The 19,267-nt window shown below is 50.5% G+C and overlaps 1 protein-coding gene across 5 annotated transcripts in view; it reads left to right on the top strand.

Annotated features, from left to right (window-relative positions):
• Positions 1-4,170: 4,170 nt before the first annotated feature.
• Positions 4,171-19,267, top strand: part of DTX2 (deltex E3 ubiquitin ligase 2) — a 61,214-nt gene continuing 46,117 nt past the window's right edge. For 4 of the 5 annotated variants that reach the window (XM_074974230.1, XM_074974233.1, XM_074974231.1 and 1 more), the window contains exons 1-3: positions 4,171-4,272; positions 5,638-5,700; positions 15,198-15,587. In XM_074974230.1, coding sequence (XP_074830331.1) covers positions 15,281-15,587 — 307 coding nt within the window. In that variant the 5' untranslated portion in view covers positions 4,171-4,272; positions 5,638-5,700; positions 15,198-15,280. The remainder of the gene's footprint in view (positions 4,273-5,637; positions 5,701-15,197; positions 15,588-19,267) is intronic. The other variant, XM_074974234.1, reaches the window with a different exon arrangement.

The raw sequence follows: 19,267 nt of genomic DNA, 5'->3' as shown, positions 1-19,267 counted from the left end.
CTTCCTGATTTCACTCCTTCATGCCCGAGCAATATTTTTATACTCCTCCCTGGTCATTTGTCCAATCTTCCACTTCTTGTAAGCTTCTTTTTTGTGTTTAAGATCAGCAAGGATTTCACTGTTAAGCCAAGCTGGTCGCCTGCCATATTTACTATTCTTTCTACACATCGGGATGGTTTGTTCCTGTAACCTCAATAAGGATTCTTTAAAATACAGCCAGCTCTCCTGGACTCTTTCTCCCATCATGTTATTCTCCCAGGGGATCCTGCCCATCAGTTCCCTGAGGGAGTCAAAGTCTACTTTTCAGGGTCCGTATTCTGCTGCTCTCCTTTCTTCCTTGTGTCAGTAACTCGACCCTCTCATGGTCACTGCCTCCCAGGTTCCCATCCACTTTTGCTTCCCCTGCTAATTCTTCCCGGTTTGTGAGCAGCAGATATTGCAGGGATATGAAGTTAGTCCGGTAGATCTCAACAGACATTCATTCCATTGGGCCCTGTACTCAAATTGTATTTGATGGTGTGGCTTTGCTAACAACTTGAGTAAGTAGAAGGTCGCTTGAGGGCATTGACTGTTGTTCCACATCACCAAGTGGCTACAGTAATACATTTAGGACCGGCAGCCAGCAAAATGTTCATGCTACTGACACGATGGATGGATACGTTGTCTTTACGAAATCCACTTTGACATGAAGAGGAGCACTCCTCCTTGATGGACCAAAACCAGCTTTGAGTGCATCACACAGCTTCTTTGTTGGTCTGACTCAGGCCTGGTCTATGCTAGGAAATTAGGTTGGCAAACTCTATCGCTCAGGGGTGTGAAAAATCCATAGCCCAGAGTGACGCAGTTAAACTGACCTAACCCCTGGTGTAGACAGTGCTAGGTTGATATCACCTCTCGGGGAGCTAGAGTGCCTGCACCGATGGTAATGTCTTCACCAAACCACGACAGAGGTACTGCTGTAGCATAAGTGTAGACAAGCCCTCAAGGTCTTCTAATAGCCCAGCCAATGTACCTTTAGTCTGATCTTTCATAGCCCTGCACCCAGATCTGCTAATATCTCTCCATCTGTAACATCACCCAGGTCTTTTTAGTCCAGAACCCCCCTCACCTAGCTCTGGCAATGCACCTCAATGCTGACCCTCTTCTTCCAGTCACACCCAACTATCCTCGACACACAGCTCAGCCAGTGCACCTCAGGTTTGAATCATAGAATCATGGAATCATAGAATATCAGGGTTGGAAGGGACCTCAGGAGGTCATCTAGTCCAACCCCCTGCTCAAAGCAGGACCAATCCCCAATCAAATCATCCCAGCCAGGGCTTTGTCAAGCCTGACCTTAAAAACTTCCAAGGAAGGAGATTCTACCACCTCCCTAGGTTTGACTGAGAGCCTCCTTATTATTCCGGCTCTGCCCGATGCAGCCTCTTGAAGCCTGCACAATAATACTGTAGTATGAATCTGAACCTGTACCCTGTGCGATGTTTATACACCCCCCCCTCACGCTACCCACACCTGGAATACTGTGTGCAGTTCTGGTCGCCCCATCTCCAGAAAGATGTATTAGAATTGGAAAAGATACAGAGAAGGGCAACAAAAATGATTAGGGGGATGGAACAACTTCTGTATGAGGAGAGATTAATAAGACCGGAACAGTTCAGCTTAGAAAAGAGACGACTAAGGGGGGAGATACGATAATGGTCTATAAAATCATGAATTGTGTGGAGAAAGTTAATAGGGAAGCGTGATTTATTCCTTTACATAACATTAGAACCAAAGGTCACCCACTGAAATTAATAAGCAGGAGGTTTAGAAAAAACATAAGGAAGTATTTCTTCACACAACACACAGTCAACCTGTGGAACTCATTGCCAGGGGATGTTGTGAAGACCAAATGTAAAACTGGGTTCAAAAAAAGAATTAGTTAATTTCATGGACAGGTCCATCAGTGGCTATTAGCCAAGATGGTCAGATGTAACCCCATGCTCTGGCTAAGCCTCTGACTGCCAGAAGCTGGGACTGGATGACAGGGGATGGATGTCCTGTTCTGTTCATTCCCTCTGTAGCATCTGGCACTGGCCAACGTCAGAGACAGGACACTGAGCTAGATGGACCATTGATCGGACCCAGTATGGCCGTTCTTATGTTCTTTATCTCGCAAACTTTTCCAAATGTTTTGTAAACTTGCAGACACATGTGCACGCTTGGTGAATCTGTAAAACATTTAAAACCTCCTCCCCTGTTCCTGAGATCAGAATCTGACCCTCACTAATTCCAAAGAAAAGAGAAACCAAAGCAGTTCAAAAACATAGAAGAAAGCTGGAGCTATAAATCAATTGCTAAGCAACAGCATTGGTATCTCTCCGGTCACATGCAAGAAGAAGATTTCAACAAAAGGCATCATAATAAAAACTACCAAAGACTCAGAAGGGGGAAAGAGCAAAGTCATGTTATCCACTGCTCCCCCTACCCGTGCAGAACTGTTCCCTGCAAAATACTTTGTTTAGTCTTTTATAGCTGACCCTGAATTTTGCAGGGGAGAAAACTGACACACTCCACCCCCTATGCTTTTCCAATTTTTCCTTTGGAGACACAAATCTTTTTCTCTCTTTGCAGCTGTTGTCTTTAAGGCAGGGAACATAAAGGTTCTTTAATCTTCCAGGTGATTCTCTTGCTTTGTGCTGCTTCCATAATCCTGCCTTTATCACCCACAGGCAAAAATGTAACGATTCGTGTTCATCAGATATGGGTGCTGGAGCTGCCTCTAGTTCTCATTCAGTCCTATTAAGCCTGTTTGATGTCAGGGAGCTAAGGAGCTAAGCAGTGCATAAAATTTAACAGAGATTTGAGATTAATCTGCATAAGTAAATCTTCTGTAAAACACCAAGTTACTGATGACTGATTACAATTTCTTTTAAACTAGATTTTCTGTGCTGGAAGCCCCAGATCATAAAATACCCATCTTTAATCCCATTCTCCAGCCTCGCTAGCTGTCTCTGTAACCGGTTGTTTTTGTCAGGCCTTGATAATACAATAGAATCTGATAACATTTTGTATAGCAGCTTTTATCCAACTTCTCTCTGAAAATGCAATAGGACAGATGTCATTTCCCTCTCCTTGTGCCAGTAAGAGATGAAGAGATGAGAAGAGACTCAAAGAAGATTTGAAACGAGATGGTTAGAGCAGCTGGGAGGCTACGAGTCTCGCAATATTTGTGGTGTTTCTTAAAGCCCCAGCACCCAGAGTCATGTGATTATGTGAGACTCTCAGCTGTCATTTCAGTCAAAAGTGAGTGGCTAGGCTTTCTGGGTGCAGAGAAAAGCTTGAAAGTGGGACCAGCATGTGACCTGAAGGCAAAGAAATAAACCCAAGTCTCATGGTTTTTAAGCCAAACTTATGATTTGGGGGCAGGGGCGGGGGGTTGGTTCATGGCTTTGGAGCAGCTGGGGTCAGTGACACTGTGCACCTGCCTGTCCCAAGCACAGGAAGGGGTGGCTGAGAACTGGGTCCTGCTTTCATAAGGCAGCAGCTGGGACGGAGTGGCCACGTGCACTCGCCTGAGAGGGGCTTTGAACCGCCTCCCACCTGGGCTGGGATGGGTCTGTCAGCAAACTCCCCGTACATGTGGGTTCCAAGGAGGATCAGGCCAATGAATTGGGGGGGACATTTGCTGGGGGGGGGGTTTCAAAGGCCCAGAAGGTGCCAGTTGGGCTGGGGGAGCCCCAGTGAGGCCCCAAAGAAACGACAGGGGGAGGTTGGGCGTGGCACATTAAGTCCCCAAAGCTGTGGCAGTGGGAGGAGTTGGGGGACCCCTCCCAAAAGACCCCAAAACTGGAAGGGAGATGGGCTGGGGGAGCCCCAATAAAATCCCCCAAACTTGGGGGGGGCTGGGGGAGCCCCCAAAAAGCCCCCAAAACTGGCGGGTGGGCTGGAGTGGGGGAGCCCCCCAAAAAGCCCCCAAAACTGGGGGGTGGGCTGGAGTGGGGGAGCCCCCAAAAAAGCCCTCAAAGCGGTGGCGGGACGGGACTGGGGGATCCCCCTCCTCCCCCGAGCCCCGGGCGGGTGGCTGCTGCTGAAGCTGGGGCAGGGCGAGCTAGAGGCGGGGGTGGGGGAAGGCCGATGGCCGCTCTGCACTACAAGTCCCAGGGTGCCCCGCGCGGGGGCCGCATGCGCGCTGGGCGCTCTGTCTCGGCTGCGAGGGAAGGCGCTGCCCCCAGCAGCTCTCGCTGCCTCCTGCCCAGCGCTGGCCGGAGCGGAGCGGCGCCCGGAGTGGCGGTGAGGGGCGCCCCGGGCCTCTGAACGGCGCGAGTCGCGGGGGATGCCTGGGGGCAGAAGGGGGGTACTTGGGGGGGGTGTCTGACCTCTGCGGGGGGCCAGGCAGGAGGCTGGCCCCTGGGGGGCGGGGGGAGGCCAGGCAGGAGGGCGGGGGGGGGGGGGGAGTCTGGCCCCTGGGGGGCGGGGGGAGGCCAGGCAGGAGGGCGGGGGGAGTCTGGCCCCTGGGGGGCGGGGGGAGGCCAGGCAGGAGGGCGGGGGGGGGGGGAGTCTGGCCCCTGGGGGGCGGGGGGAGGCCAGGCAGGAGGGCGGGGGGGGGGGGAGTCTGGCCCCTGGGGGGCGGGGGGAGGCCAGGCAGGAGGGCGGGGGGGGGGGGGGAGTCTGGCCCCTGGGGGGCGGGGGGAGGCCAGGCAGGAGGCGGGGGGGGGGGGGAGTCTGGCCCCTGGGGGGCGGGGGGAGGCCAGGCAGGAGGGCGGGGGGGGGGGGAGTCTGGCCCCTGGGGGGCGGGGGGAGGCCAGGCAGGAGGGCGGGGGGGGGGGGAGTCTGGCCCCTGGGGGGCGGGGGGAGGCCAGGCAGGAGGGCGGGGGGGGGGGGAGTCTGGCCCCTGGGGGGCGGGGGGAGGCCAGGCAGGAGGGCGGGGGGGGGGGGGAGTCTGGCCCCTGGGGGGCGGGGGGAGGCCAGGCAGGAGGGCGGGGGGGGGGGAGTCTGGCCCCTGGGGGGCGGGGGGAGGCCAGGCAGGAGGGCGGGGGGGGGGAGTCTGGCCCCTGGGGGGCGGGGGGAGGCCAGGCAGGAGGGCGGGGGGGGGGGAGTCTGGCCCCTGGGGGGCGGGGGGAGGCCAGGCAGGAGGGCGGGGGGGGGGGGAGTCTGGCCCCTGGGGGGCGGGGGGAGGCCAGGCAGGAGGGCGGGGGGGGGGGGAGTCTGGCCCCTGGGGGGCGGGGGGAGGCCAGGCAGGAGGGCGGGGGAGGGGGAGTCTGGCCCCTGGGGGGCGGGGGGAGGCCAGGCAGGAGGGCGGGGGAGGGGGAGTCTGGCCCCTGGGGGGCGGGGGGAGGCCAGGCAGGAGGGCGGGGGAGGGGGAGTCTGGCCCCTGGGGGGCGGGGGGAGGCCAGGCAGGAGGGCCGGGGAGGGGGAGTCTGGCCCCTGGGGGGCGGGGGGAGGCCAGGCAGGAGGGCGGGGGGGGGGGAGCGTGACAGTGGGGTCCGGTCACTGTGAGAATCAGAGGGCAGTGTTGTGGGATGGGGATCTAACTCTGAGGTCTGGTCACTGTGGGGTATCTCTGGGAGGGCAGGGAGGTGATGGGTGGAGTAACTTGAGGTTCCCTTGGTGATTTGGGTGGAGGTAACTGATCCCTTCATTTCTTCCTTTCTCTAGTGAGAAGTGTGTCTCTGCGAGTCAGGGGATTTGTCTGTGCCTGGCGCTGGAACTGCTCCTCAGGTTTGGGCACGTCTCATTACTCTGGGTGGGCACTTAGAGCCTCTGTGTGTTCTGGAGATTTTACTCCCACTTTGCTATTCAGTCCTCTCTCTTCCCCCGCCCCATCACCCCATCTGCTTGGATCTGACAGGCCTTCTCCAGCTCCAGGGACATAAAGCCCTTGTGCCCAGCCTACTCTATTACCCCTCTCTATCCCCCTCCCTAGAGGGCTGTGGGTGTCTACCACCTTCAGCCTCCTCCAGCGTGCACACCCAGCTTTGCAAACAATCTGTCAGTGTTGTTCCCCCTTGCAGAGCATGCACCTCCCATTCAACATCATTCCTTTCATTTTCGATATCGACTGTCTCCACTCAAATATGACCCTGGTTTCTTGCAGGTGCTAGTGACAGACACCCCCTAAAATGCAAGGGGAGACTCAGTCCACTCAGTTCATTCCCAGATAACTATACGCTGAGAATTTAAAGTGGCACCAATTAAAGCTAGTTACTTTTAAAAGAATGAGTAACAGTTTCAGATCTCACACCTGCCCAAGTCCTCCTGCCAATGTGCGTGGGTTTAAAATCACATGTTCTTATTTTTTAAAATGTTTCTCCCTCCTTCCCCCGTTGCTGTGTGCAAAACCTCCACAGACAACAGGGGAAACTGACTAGACTGGCAACCGTGAAACTGACTATGCGCAAGGTGCTGTCAGTGTCGAAGCTGTAAAAACAGAGAGATGCTTTGTCCTGATTATAGCTGCACCCGTGCAAACCTCATGGATGGGCAAAGCTGTACAATGTGAGCTAGGGCAGTGTATCGTTGCTCGGAGCTGGGGTAAGCTGCACTGGTGAATGGAGCTGAGTCTTGCGTCTCTTTCATCCTTCTACTGTAGTAACATTTGGCCAGTCCATGCCCAGAAATTCCACTGGCTGAACTAAATCAGTGCATCTCCATTGCACACTAACTCACAATCAGCTCCTCCTAAGCTGATGTCCATGTTGCGAGGCGGATATGAGTTTAGCTTGCAAAGGGTTTGTGCTGACTTAATTAAATCTGTTTAGAAACCCGTTTAGTTCAATCAGAGCAATTTGTGGTAGCCCAGCCTTTGTTTGTTCCTTGGGAAAGCACTTTCAGACAGATGCCAGTTTTTAAACTGATGGTGACCCTTTAAGATAGCAATTTATTTTCATTCTCAAAAGTTATGAAATGTCTAGGACCTAAAGATTTTTTTTAAATCTTGCATCTTTTAAAGCAATTTGCTTTGATATTTGGAAGGAAGTTCTGTGGGAGCTGCCTTTTACAGAAATGAGATTAATTTTGACTTGGGGTTAACGTTTCAAGTGCTAAAGGCCCATTTTCACTTAGTTTCAATGAGATCTGGGCACGTAGGGTACATCTACACAGCAAGCAGGATCCTGCTGTAGCTCTGAAGACCCCACTCCCTAAGCTTCAGATACCGAACATCTACACGCTATTTTTAGTGCTGTAGCGTGAGCCCAAGTCTGTAGACCCAGGCTCTGAGACTCACTGCCGTGGGATCCTGCTTGCTGTGTAGACATGCCCTAAATGCCCAGGTGACTTTTGAAAATGTTACCCTTGTCTTAACTGTAGGACTTTTCTTCCTCAGGGTCTGATCCTGCAAATGCTACCAGTATTCCCATGGGGACACCGTGCCTGGTACTGTTTACTGGATGAGGCCCTGGGTCCTGCTCCTGCATTTGGACCCACAAGAGTCCAGTTGTAGGTTCTGGACTTTAGACTGTCAGTTGTTCCTGACAGGCAATATCTGTGGTATTATGTGGCTGCCCATTGGTATAGTATCTGAAGATTGTGAGGTAGTCAGTGTGTGTAGCCTCACAACACCCTGTGCTATTCCTATGTTACCGCTGAGAAACAGAAGCAGAAGGTGACTTTCCCAGAGTCATACGTGAAGTCTGTGGTAGAGAAGGGAATTAAACCCACATTTCCAGATTCCTAAGGTAGCGTCCTAACCACCAGACCACTCTTCCTCCCTAACTGGGCCTTTTATACGGATCGACCAAATAAATAGTCATTTCTGAGTTTTTGATTCTTTAAAAGAGCACTGACCACTTCTTCATAATATTTCCAGTCAGAATTCCTGGCCCATGTTACAAAGAGCACTTGGTTTACTAAAATTGAACTAGTGTTGAAAATCTAATTTTCTTTTTGCTGTTCATGCTGATTGTTTATAGTGATTCTCTTAGCCTGGGCAGATAAATATTTGCTGAGATAATATAAGCCAAAAAGTGGAAACTTCTGTTTTGCTTTCAGGCTCTCAGTGGAAAACCCCACCCCCAAGAGAATGTGAGCTTAAAAGCAACTGTTTCTCGATTTGCATTTGAACAGCACCCTAAAATATCTGTGTAAAACCCTTTTCCACTGGAGTGAAAAGAAATGAATGGATGCCTGTCTGTTGGGTTTGGTATAAACGTGTTTATACAGAATCTGAAGTGCTGGCCAGCTTTGAGTTGACATTGTTTCTTTAGTGCAAACCTTCCTGATGAAGGATCTGATCCTGGGAAGTGCTGAGTGCTTTCAGCTCCCCTTGGCTTCGGTAGTAGTGGAGAGAATTTAGAATTTTGCAGGCTGATCTCTGGACTGGTATGATCTGAGGGGAGCGCTCTGTATTAAGTATGTCTACACTATGAGCTAGGGGCGTGATTCCCCTGCTCATGTACACACACTGAAACCCATGAGTGTGTACTCAGCTTTGGCTCCGCTGCTGCTCTCTGTGCTTAAGTGGCTAGTAATACTCGTGATAGCTCTTACTGAACAGTGCAAGTATGAGTGTGATCGGTTTCCCCCAGGGTGCCACCTGGAACTGGGGTACCACTGAGCCCTCTGACTCACCAGCCTGGGCTCCCTCTTACACTGTGCTGCTGTGAGAAGCTGCAGACCCGCTCCCAGTCCTACACTTCCACCAGCAAACACACAGGTCGGGACACACCCAGCTGCAGTTACACACAGGCTGACCAGCCACTGCATGAACCAACAATAGAGAACCTACAGCCAAAATAACCACCAGCTCCCCAACTTAGGACCCCAGAGCTGTACCGTCCTGCCCTGGTCAAAACCCTGACCAGTATGAATTTATTATCCAGTTCGCCTCCCCCTCAATGTGGAGAGGAAATGCCCCTGCCCCTTGAGCTAAAATTCCCAAGCACTTCATTTAAATTCACTGGTTTAGATGAAAACATAAAATAAGTTTATTAATTACAAAAAAAATAGATTTTCCGTGATTATAAGTGTTAGCAAACAGATCCCAGCAGATTACCTAGTCAATAAACAAAACCGCAAACTAAGCCTAAAATACCAGAAAGGTAGGATATGAATTAGCAAATTCTCACCCTGGCTGACGATACCAGCAGGCTTGCAGATTGTCAAGCCACAAGCTGCACTTGCTTTGCATCTTGGGATTCCCACCCCTGTTCCAAGTCCTTTTCTTTAGGAGATTCTCTTAGGTCTTCAGTTGTGGGGGAGTGAAGAACAACCAGTGAGGTCACTCCCTGCCTTATATAGCTTTAGCATATGGCAGGAACCCGTTGTCCCAAACTCAGTTTGTGGAAAAACACTTTTTTTCCATGCTTTTTTCATGCTTTGTGTGTATAAAAAGATCTTCTGCACTTTCCACAGTATGCATCTGATGAAGTGAGCTGTAGCTCACGAAAGCTTATGCTCAAATAAATTGGTTAGTCTCTAACGTGCCACAAGTCCTCCTTTTCTTTTTGCGAATACAGACTAACACGGCTGTTACTCTGAAACCTGGAAAAACACTGGTATCCAAGATGGAGTTCCGTGTCATGTGGCCTGATCACACGCCTTTGCATACTTTGCTGAGTTATAGCAGCCATTTCTTAGGGCTTGTGTACACTGGCACTTTACAGCGCTGCAACTGTCTCTCTCAGGGGTGTGAAAAAACACCCCCCTGAGTGCTGCAAGTTTCAGCGCTGTAAAGCACCAGTGTAGACAGTGCACCAGTGCTGGGAGCTGCATTCCCAGCCCTGGTAGCTACTCCCCTCGTGGAGGTGGGGGGGTTTTTTAGAGCACTGGGAGAGCTGTCTTCCAGCGCTGTGCCGTGACTACCCAAGCCACAGGGCAGCGCTTTAATGTTGCCAGTGAAGACGTTCCCTTACAGGCTCACCAGGTTGGGAAAAAGCTTCTCCTAAGGCTTATTGTTTTTCCTAATGGCCCATTACCTTGAATAGGCTCTTCACAGCCCCCTATCTAGACTGGAAGCACTTTGCCCAGTGGGTGTCACCCAGGTGTGACTACATGTGAAATACAGATACATAATCAATATTCATAACTTCAGATACCAAAATGATAATGCATACAAATAACATAATCATATTCAACAAAATCATAACCTTTCCAATGACACCTCGTACAAAATGCATCATAATTATGCCATAATCATACAATTATATCACTATGAAGAGCATATGGGGTGCAGTGTCCCAATGGGCACATGAATAAGGGACGCAAACCCCAGCTCGCAATGTGTGTAGCCTTAGTGTCTCTTCATCTTGGTTGAGGCCTCTGCTGTAAATACTAACGATTCATTCTGATAGTGAAAAGGCTCTGGAGCCGGAAAGTCATCCCGATGACCTTGAATCAGGTTGCCGTCTTAATTTTTTAATGGTTGTGAAAGCGCTAGGATTGCACAGGGTGGCAAACTAGTGTACAGTTCAGTTCTCTCTTATATCAGGCTGTCTGATTTCCTTCTCTACGTTCAAACTGCATTTGCTCGTAATACTTTTTCTAGTATCCAGGTGGGTTTGCATTTCTACCTCAAACGCCCTTTGATATTTTGTCAGCCTGAGATCAGCCCTGTAAAGGAACCTTGTGGGTAGCGAATTATCGATGGACGATTGTAAATGCCCAGTGGTATTTATGCAAGTGGATATGAGCAATGCATATTCATCTCTTCTGATGCATCCACACTTGTGGCATGCCGTGTCTCGTTAAAGCCCCCTTGTGTCTCCCTGAGCTTCGGACTGGCGTGTGCCATGGTGGAAGATGGTGTTATCTGATGTGATTTTAAAGGACATGGTGACTCACCTGCCAATGGGAGTTGAGCTTCAAACTCCTCTTAGAGCATGCTAGAATCCATCTGCCAGAGCAAAGGGGGCAGCCACCTATTCTGATTCCTCCATTGTAATGGGTACTGGAGCCTGTTACCTGGCATAGTTCCACTCCTGGTTCTATTTGTCTGTTGTGCTAGGCACTGGACAGAAACAATAAGGAACTTATAGTCTAAACAGACAAAGGGTGGGATGGGAAACAGAAGCACAGTGAGGTAATGAGTTGGTCAAGGTCACACTGGAGGTCAGTGTCAGAGCTGGGAACAGAACCCAGGTCTCCTGATTCCTAGGCCAGACCTATGGTCATTACTCTCCCATGAATCCCAGGTCAAGTTTGGGGTACAGGCCATACCATTCCCTGAACCCCAGAGTCAGGGTTGGATACCCTTCTGCAAGATATACTGTAGCCCACAGAGAAGTTAAGGGTTTGATGCAAAAATCACTGGGTGAGGGTCCCTGGCCTGTGTTATGCAGGAGGTCAGACCTGGTGATCAGAATTCTGGCCTTAAACTCTATGAATAAAACTGATATGATCCTAGTAAATTTCACCTGGCTGCTACAGGTGGGATCAGGCTGGGCCGGATTTGGCCTACAGTGCCCAGGAACAGCGCAAGTACCTGAGATTTCTCTACAGCTGTGAGACTCAGGTTTCTTTCCAGGTATCTCCACCGACACCCACAGAGAGCCCTGAACAACGGATGATGGTCATGGTAGTGCCTCTGTTGCTCCTGTAAATTCACAGCGGAATGAAACTAAAATTTCATTTGATTTGCTGTGGGGCTTGGCAAGCACCACGCGGTGCAGCGGGGCTGTTAGTTTGATCTTCCCTTTGGGGTTTCCGAATTGCACGGGGTATGGGCTGCCTGCAATCCTGTAACAAACGCACCCTCCTGATGCTGAGTCGTCAGCCAGTTGGAGACCCCTGGCTTAGTGTAGTCTGCACACCTAGGAATCTTTTAATTCAAATATAATCCATTCACCGCGATGATATGTAGTCGCTTGTTTGCAGACCTCGCATTTCCTAAGTGTGGTGTCAGTGATCCTTGCAAATCTTTTCTGGGCATTGTCCTGTTCGAATAGCATGCTGAAAAGCCCTGTGCTTTAAAAGAATCTCACTCTGTCGGCCCTAGAAAACTGCCTACATCCACAGCACAGATCTAAGGCTCCCTGGCCTTTTTTTTTCCACTTGTGAGGCAGGCTTCATTGTCATTGAGTTTTTATTAGCACCGATGAGTTCAATCCAGAAATTTTAAAGGGACATTGTCAGCTGGATTGTAGAGCCAAAGTTCAGATTTTTATGTATTTAAAAAGGCTTTTACACAACTGAATAGTTGTTGGGGTTTTTTTTCCCCCCCTCCAACTTCTGTTTTAAATTTCAGTGGAAACAGACTTTTGGCTTGAACGTTGCCTGGTAGTGCTGTGAACCCAGCTCTGCTGCTCTCTGCTAGGGCTTGAGAAGCAGGAAGTGACTGTGAAGGAGAAAGAAACAAAAACTTCCCAAACTGCTTTTGTTTTCAGAGTCCCCAGTCCTGCAGTCAAATCCAGGTGGGTGGATCCTTACATGAGGCTCTGCCCCAGGGGCAGAGATCCACCCGTGCAGGTCTGATTGCTGGATGGGAGCCCAAGTTAATAATCAAGTAGCATAAATGTTGAAAAATAAACTAGAAACTTACAATCTAAAGTGCTGTTAACAACAGGGGAGAAGATATTTTTTTAAAACTAAAAGCAAAGTTGTTCTGTTGTGAGATTTAGCACCGACATGTAGCTACTACATCTGGGCCTGCAGATCTCTGAAGAGCTGGACCACTGAATTTAGTAGCTGACGCAGTAGACACATGGGGTCATGGGAGATCTGTGGTAGATATGCTGGTACAGGACCACAACCATATTCTTCACTGTTCCTAGACTCTACAGGTAAGTGACGCAAATGCAGTGGATGTTAGATATGAGAGATCAGCAACCAGACTGAGAAGTTTGTAAAGTCCTTATCACAATGTACCTCAAACTGTTTCCATCTTACACGCAATAACGGTAGATATGCAAGGGGTGAGGATCGCAGTTCGGGGTGTCAAGTCTCAGGGGGTAGCCGTGTTTGTCTGTATCCACACAAAAAACAAGGAGTCCAGTGGCCCCTTAAAGACTAACAGATTTATTTGGGCATAAGCTTTCGTGGGTGTAAAACCACACTTCTTCAGATGCCTGGAGTGAAAATTACAGATGCAGGCATTATATAATGACACGTGAAGAAAAGGGAGTTACCTCACAAGTGGAGAGCCAGTGTTGACAGGGCCAATTCATGCGAGTTTTTTGTTCAGGGTTTGGGTGACCTTAACTTTGGATTTCCAGGCTTTTAAAATGTGTGTGTCACTGTTTGGCGCGGGAGGGGAGTGATGGATTGAGATGGGGTTGGGTGTTTTATTTAATGAAAACAAAAATCAAACTACATTTTTCTCTTAGGTATCCCCTACCCCGATACCCTTCAATAACGAATAGAAACATACAGCCTTAACTTCAAGTTGCCAAAGTGCTTTGCCCAAGACATGGAACTTGCGTTTGTTCTTTCACGATCCTTGCAAACAGCTGTAGTCTAGAATTCCATTTAGATGCATAAACTGGGAAGCCCTCGCCCCTTTAGAGTGTCAGTTTTCTGATCCAGGAAATAGTATCAGTTACCTACTGGGCAGTGAATTTTCGTTTACACGGAACTCACTTGCAGCCAATCAGGATGTCCTGGTTTGCATATTGAGTGCTGATTGGCAGCTGCAGCTCCTCGAGTTAGCTAAGCATTGTTGACCCCCAAGGAGGTAGACAGTAGACCGTTTGTTACGTGACTCCTTTCAGCCAATCGTGACCCAGGATTTCGTTGGCCAGTAGGTAAGGAGGATGTCTACCCCCACCTGGGTTTTGAGGCTGTAGTGCTCTGGGGGAAAGCTACCATGTAAGGAGAAAGCGTTAATAGATGTGTATCTGCTGTGATCTTTTTTTGTTTCCTTCTGCTGTCGCTATATTTTAACAGGAGCACAAGCCAATTGTGTGACCCCTCCAAAACAGAGCGCGCCTCCCCCTGATGGCCTGCTTTGCTGATAGTTATCCAGGCCACTGTATATATTTGGAAAGGCCAGGAGCCCTTTATGTACAGCTGTCCCTTTCCCAGTGGGGCGCAGAGTACCCCCTGCTTGCAAACATTGGGCACCAGATGGGATAGAAAACTCCACAGCAGAGCTCTGAACTGAGATGATCCAAGCTGAGCTCGGCAATGCTGAGCAGCAGTGTGTGAAATCCAACGTAAAAATAACGCACGAGGCAGGTGTTGAGATTTTTGCACCTGGGGTTTGTTGAAGTGACTTGTAATTCCAAGCTGTAAAATAACCACTCCTGGGAATTGGGGGGTGCTAAGTGACAGCAGCAAATGTCTCAAGATTTTTTTTTTTTTTTTTTGTTAACCAAATGATCTGTGGGGGGTCTCGTTTGCTGCAGGTGGCTTGTAAGCCTGGGGGCGTTGGGTAGAACTGCACAGGATGACTCATTCGCTATCGTTTTCTTTAAAATGCATCGCTCTCCTCTTGAGAACGCAGCCATCTGGGTGTCTCTGCTTTATTCCATATGGATGAGTTGGAAATAACCAACCACGGGAGCCGCCCCCGAGGGGTGGGTGCTGCGCCCACAGGAGCCTGGCTGCCCTACATCCCAAAGGGCCCCGCCGAGCGGGCGTACACCAGTGGAGGCTCCGTTGCTACCTGCATCTCCCCAGACTCATGCTTCTGATTGTGATGGAAAAAACCTTCCAGCCGACTGATGGCTGCTCTGTTGGTTAAGTTGTGCCCTGCTCTTGAGCTCTCCAGGGCCCATGGCATTTTAGAAGGCTGTTAGCAGACAGTGTGATACACAGATTAACCCTTTGACTGCGGCATGGGGGGAAGGGTAGCGATTGGTTTTTGGTTGTGTGCGCACAAAGCCTGGCTAATGGGGGCCTGATCCCAGATCAGGGCCTCTAGATCTATTGCAATACCCATAATGAATAACACTGGAAGTCCTGGGTTCCTGTAATGCCCCATGTTGGCCTACTTGTCAGTGCTGACATCATGTGCTTGGGGGTCTAACACTGAGAGTCTTTGCCCCCAAAAGCTTACGCTGTCCGTTTGATTATAACCCCCCCCCCAACGTTGGCAGCAGGATTCAGGCCTGTGTAGGACCCCAAACTACATTTAACCCGCTGGGTTTGACATTGATTCGCTTCTGAGTTGCATGCTTGAAGTGTTCAGCGATTTCACCTCCCAATTGTCTTTCATGGAGAAATGCATGCGCTTCCTCCCCCTGGGTTTGTAGACTTTGCCGCCTACCTGCTGGATTGCCTGCTGTCAGCTCAGGGTTGTCATTCTTAACTCTATATGTCTTGTCTCTCTCTCTTTGCAGGCCTGACGTACGCCCTTGAAGGGGATGGTTTGAAGGTGGGTGGACAACGTGCTCTGGCTCGGCTCGCTTTCAGACCTTGGAAAATGGCAGCCGCGCTGGGTGCCGGAAGCGGTTCTGCTGGGCCACCTGGGCTCCCCAATTCCGTGCCAGGGCATGTGGCCCTGCCCGCAGTGGCAGTATGGGAATGGCAGGACGAGTTCGGCAGGTGGAGGCCATACAGAGGGAGCGTGTGCAGCTTTATTGAACAGGCTCTCCAGGCCCCTGCGCAGAAGGGGAGACGATCAGGTCCGGGGCTGGCCAGCAGCAGTATCCCGCTGGGGCAGGCAGACGCCATGCTCGCCCCTTATGTCATCGACATACCAAGCCTGGTGCAGTTCCGACAGGACACAGGTAAGAAACCTCTTTCCCAGTTAATTTTACATGTGCTTAAATGCTTTGCAAGATTGCGGCCCGAGAACCGTATGCCCTCTTCCGCCCCCCCACACCCCCCGCACATCCCTTCAGGGAAGTTGCATAAAAAGGCCTTTTTGTGATTAAAACACTCCTGTTTGATTCCCTTGTCCCACTCCTCCCTGGCTGCAGCACCAGCTGCTCTGGCTTGGCCTGGTGCCCTGTGAACGCTGCTGAGCTAATGCCTGCAATCCCCACAAAATGATGTAGGGCAGTGCTAGAACACTGCCCCTTCAGATTGACTTTCCTTTCCCACTTTTTTTTCCCCTTTGTTCCAGGGAGGAGGGAGGTTGGCTTTTGAGGGTAAAGTACAGGATTAGTTGCCGGGAAATCTGGGTTCTGTTCCCGCCTTTGCTCCTGACTCACTGCACAACCCAAGGAGGTCTCTCAAGCCAACAGTTTAGTGTCCATTACATCTGGATGATCACCTTTAGCACCTAGGGGCTGACTTTCTTTTCCCCTGGAAGTAGTGAGCACCTATAACTTCGATGGGGTTTTTGTGTGCTCATCACCTCTGGAAAATCAAGCCTGGGTGTGTCAAAGTGGACACCCAACATTAGTCCCCACTTCTGAAAGCACAAGCCTATCCGTGCCTCAGTTTACCCATCTGTAAAAATGGAGCTAAGCCCTGCCTCCTGAGAAGTGGCAAGGCTTGGTTCACTCTGAGGGCCCTAGAGAAGGGCAGAAATGTTCAGGTTTCTTGAATATAGTAAATCAGTTGGGTTCGCAGAGCGTGAGGGGCGATAAGATGAATCCTAAATGACAGGCCTGTAAGCAAGGACGGACATGTTCCCTGCTCATTCCTACTTTCTTGCTCTAATGTTAGGGTAAGTAACACACAGCTGGGCTGGGCACCGCTCTGGAAATTACCTGGAGCTTTGAAACCTGGCTAGGAAGGTGTCCCACGTGAGAGACTTCATCAGCAAGATGTATGTGTTTGGGAGTGTCTGTCACTGGCACAGCACCAGTAGCTCTGAATATTCTTTAGGCACCCAGCAGCCTTGTTTGGTTGGGGCTCATAATGCTCTGAAAACTGCTGTGGAGATCACCAAGCAGGCACCAGGACTGCCTCTTTCCATAATGCTCAGTGACCAAGCTGTGCATAGAACCCAGGAGTCCTAACTCTCAGGCCTTGCTCTCCCCAGTAGCCAATGGTCCCCCTCTCTCTAGCCCCCCATTTATTTTCAGAAAGGGTCCCTTTTCTGACACGGCTACAGCAGCATGATTGAATCAGTAACAGTGATAGGCTTTGTCCCAGCTACGTGATGAGTTAAAATGGTCTCAGCACTCAGCAGTGGATCTGGTTCTTAGTGTAGGTGGAATCTTGTGACCAGCTGGGGTGTAGGACCACCTAGGGAGCACCATTCTCTCCTAATGGCCAAACTGTGAATGGATTATCCTCCCACAGGAGAGGGGCAATCTCTCTGAAAGCAACTACCGACGCTCTATATTATCTTGCTTCTCTCTAGTCCCTTTCACTGGAAAAGATTCCACAGCGCTTCACAGATTGTATTCATGCAGGGACTGCTGAAATGCAGCCAGCTCTGGGGTGGAGGGAGGTGGAATGAACGTTTTGGCAAAGGAGCCTGGGGGTCAAACCGCTGCTCTTATGAAACTATAATAGAATCTTTAATGTCGGGGCTGCTGACTCAGGTTTGAGGATCTTGTCTGAAAGTCCCCTCCCCGTGAATGCATGGGGCTCAGTAAATGGATCTTGAAGGGAGGATGGGCCGAGATGGCCTGGCTGGGATTTGGATCTGTGGCTGCAGGGACCGCAGACTCGTTGCTCACCCCATGAAGCCACCTGTTCAGTTTGCATTTCAGTATAATCCTTTAAAATGCTCTTGTTCCCACTATTCCCCCCCCCACCCGCTTCTGGTGGGGCAGTTATGTTCAAAGCTCCCCGGCTTTGAGCAAGGCTCCCCGCCTTTAGACATGAACGTTGTGTAAATGATCAGCCAGCTGACCTTTGTAATGCGCTAGAGATAAAATAAACTCCGCAGGAAACGTTCCTATGAAAATCGTTAAACAGAACGAAAAAGAGCCCATTGCATTCTCCCCGCTGCTATTCAACAGACAAGCAGGCTCTTCAAAGGAAGCTGGGAAGAATAACAGGAAGCCAGTGTTAACAGGTCTAACATCCCCATTGAAAGGGAGCGACAGCTGCAAAGGCGGCTCTCAAGCACTGGATTAGGAACGAGCCTCAGCTGCTGGTCTGCGCAGTGTAGCCAGAAGTAAATATCAGGCGGCTTCAGGAACTGTCCTAAAGCTACCCTGTCTGTGTGGCCAAGATAAGAACGGCCAATGAGTATCCCAGAGCGGTACCACCTCACACTGTGTGTTGAGTCCCAAAAGCCACCTCTTCCCACAGCTGGGGGCTAGCGGGTGCTGCGGTTCCATGCTCTGGAAGCCCTTGTGCTGCATTTATCCTGCAGTCTGCTAGGACGTAGGATGTCACTGCTGGCTTTGAACGCTAGCCCCCAGCTGAGCATCGGTCTCCCACCTTCGTTTTCCCACAGCGCCCATGGTACAGACTCTCTGGGGGGCTGCGTTAGCTCCCAGGGGTGAGGTTTGCTCTGCCTCTCGAGGCTGCGATCTCATCCCCATTGCTCCCCCCAACGAATTCCTTCTCCTGTGTGTCTCGCTGCGGATCCAGGGGTGCTGTAAGAGAACACCCCCCTCCTTCACTTCGTTTTCAGGGAGCAGCCAGGTGGGGAGCAGTTCCTAGAACTTGCTTTTGGGCACGTGCTCTGATTTCCCATCCCAGAGCCAGCTCCTCAGCTAGTGGACTTCAGCCTAGCTCTCTTGATGTCCGCGTTACACTGATTTACTCCGACTGAGAATCTGACCCACTAGGATTTCCAAGCCTGATGTTTGAGCTACAAGGGCCCTGGGGAAGTTACTAGAGCGCCTTTCCTTTCAGTAGCTCTTAAGTAGCGTTGGTCACATGTTGTTTCTTGTCATGGTGCTTGCTAGTTAAAGGGTCAGTATTCTGTCGGTACAGCAAAGTAAACCGAGAGCAGTCAGTGCTCTTGTACGGAGCAGGTCACTTGCTGAGCTAACCTCTGAAGCAATGATCTGTAACTTCCTAAGCCCCCAGGGCCACAGAATCAATTTCCATAATACGCTGGAGGACCACAAAACAGCCATCATGTGAGATACTGAGGTCCTATTAATTGGAGATAGTGCTTTAAAGTAATCATGAAACTCTCTTTTTTTCATATGGACACATGTAATGGGGTATGTGAGGGGCAGTGTTGTCCAGTGGTCGAGTGAGGACTCCTGGATTCTTTTCCTGTCTAGTCCTGTCATTGACTCGCCTTGGGCAAGTCACTTTGACACCGTGCCTTCGTTTCCCCATCATAACTTGGGTACCTCACAGGGTCATGAGGCTTAAGGTTTGCAGAGCATCTGGGCATCCATGGATGACAGGTTCTTGTAAGTCAGGGAGGTCCCCACCCCGCTCTCCCTGCAGCACTCGCAATAGATTATGCTCCGTAATCACTTCCTTTATTTTTAACTTATGTAATGAAATCCTGAGGCAGGACTGCACTTACAAACCTAAGCCTTCACTTGAGCCATCTGTTCCTCGGGATGTTCCCTGACCCGCCTGTCCCTTC

Source organism: Natator depressus, chromosome 17 (genome assembly GCF_965152275.1).
Source record: "Natator depressus isolate rNatDep1 chromosome 17, rNatDep2.hap1, whole genome shotgun sequence".
Classification (NCBI taxonomy): Eukaryota; Metazoa; Chordata; order Testudines; family Cheloniidae; genus Natator; species Natator depressus.
Note: the sequence above shows the minus strand (reverse complement) of the source record. Positions and strands in the feature narration are given on the sequence as shown.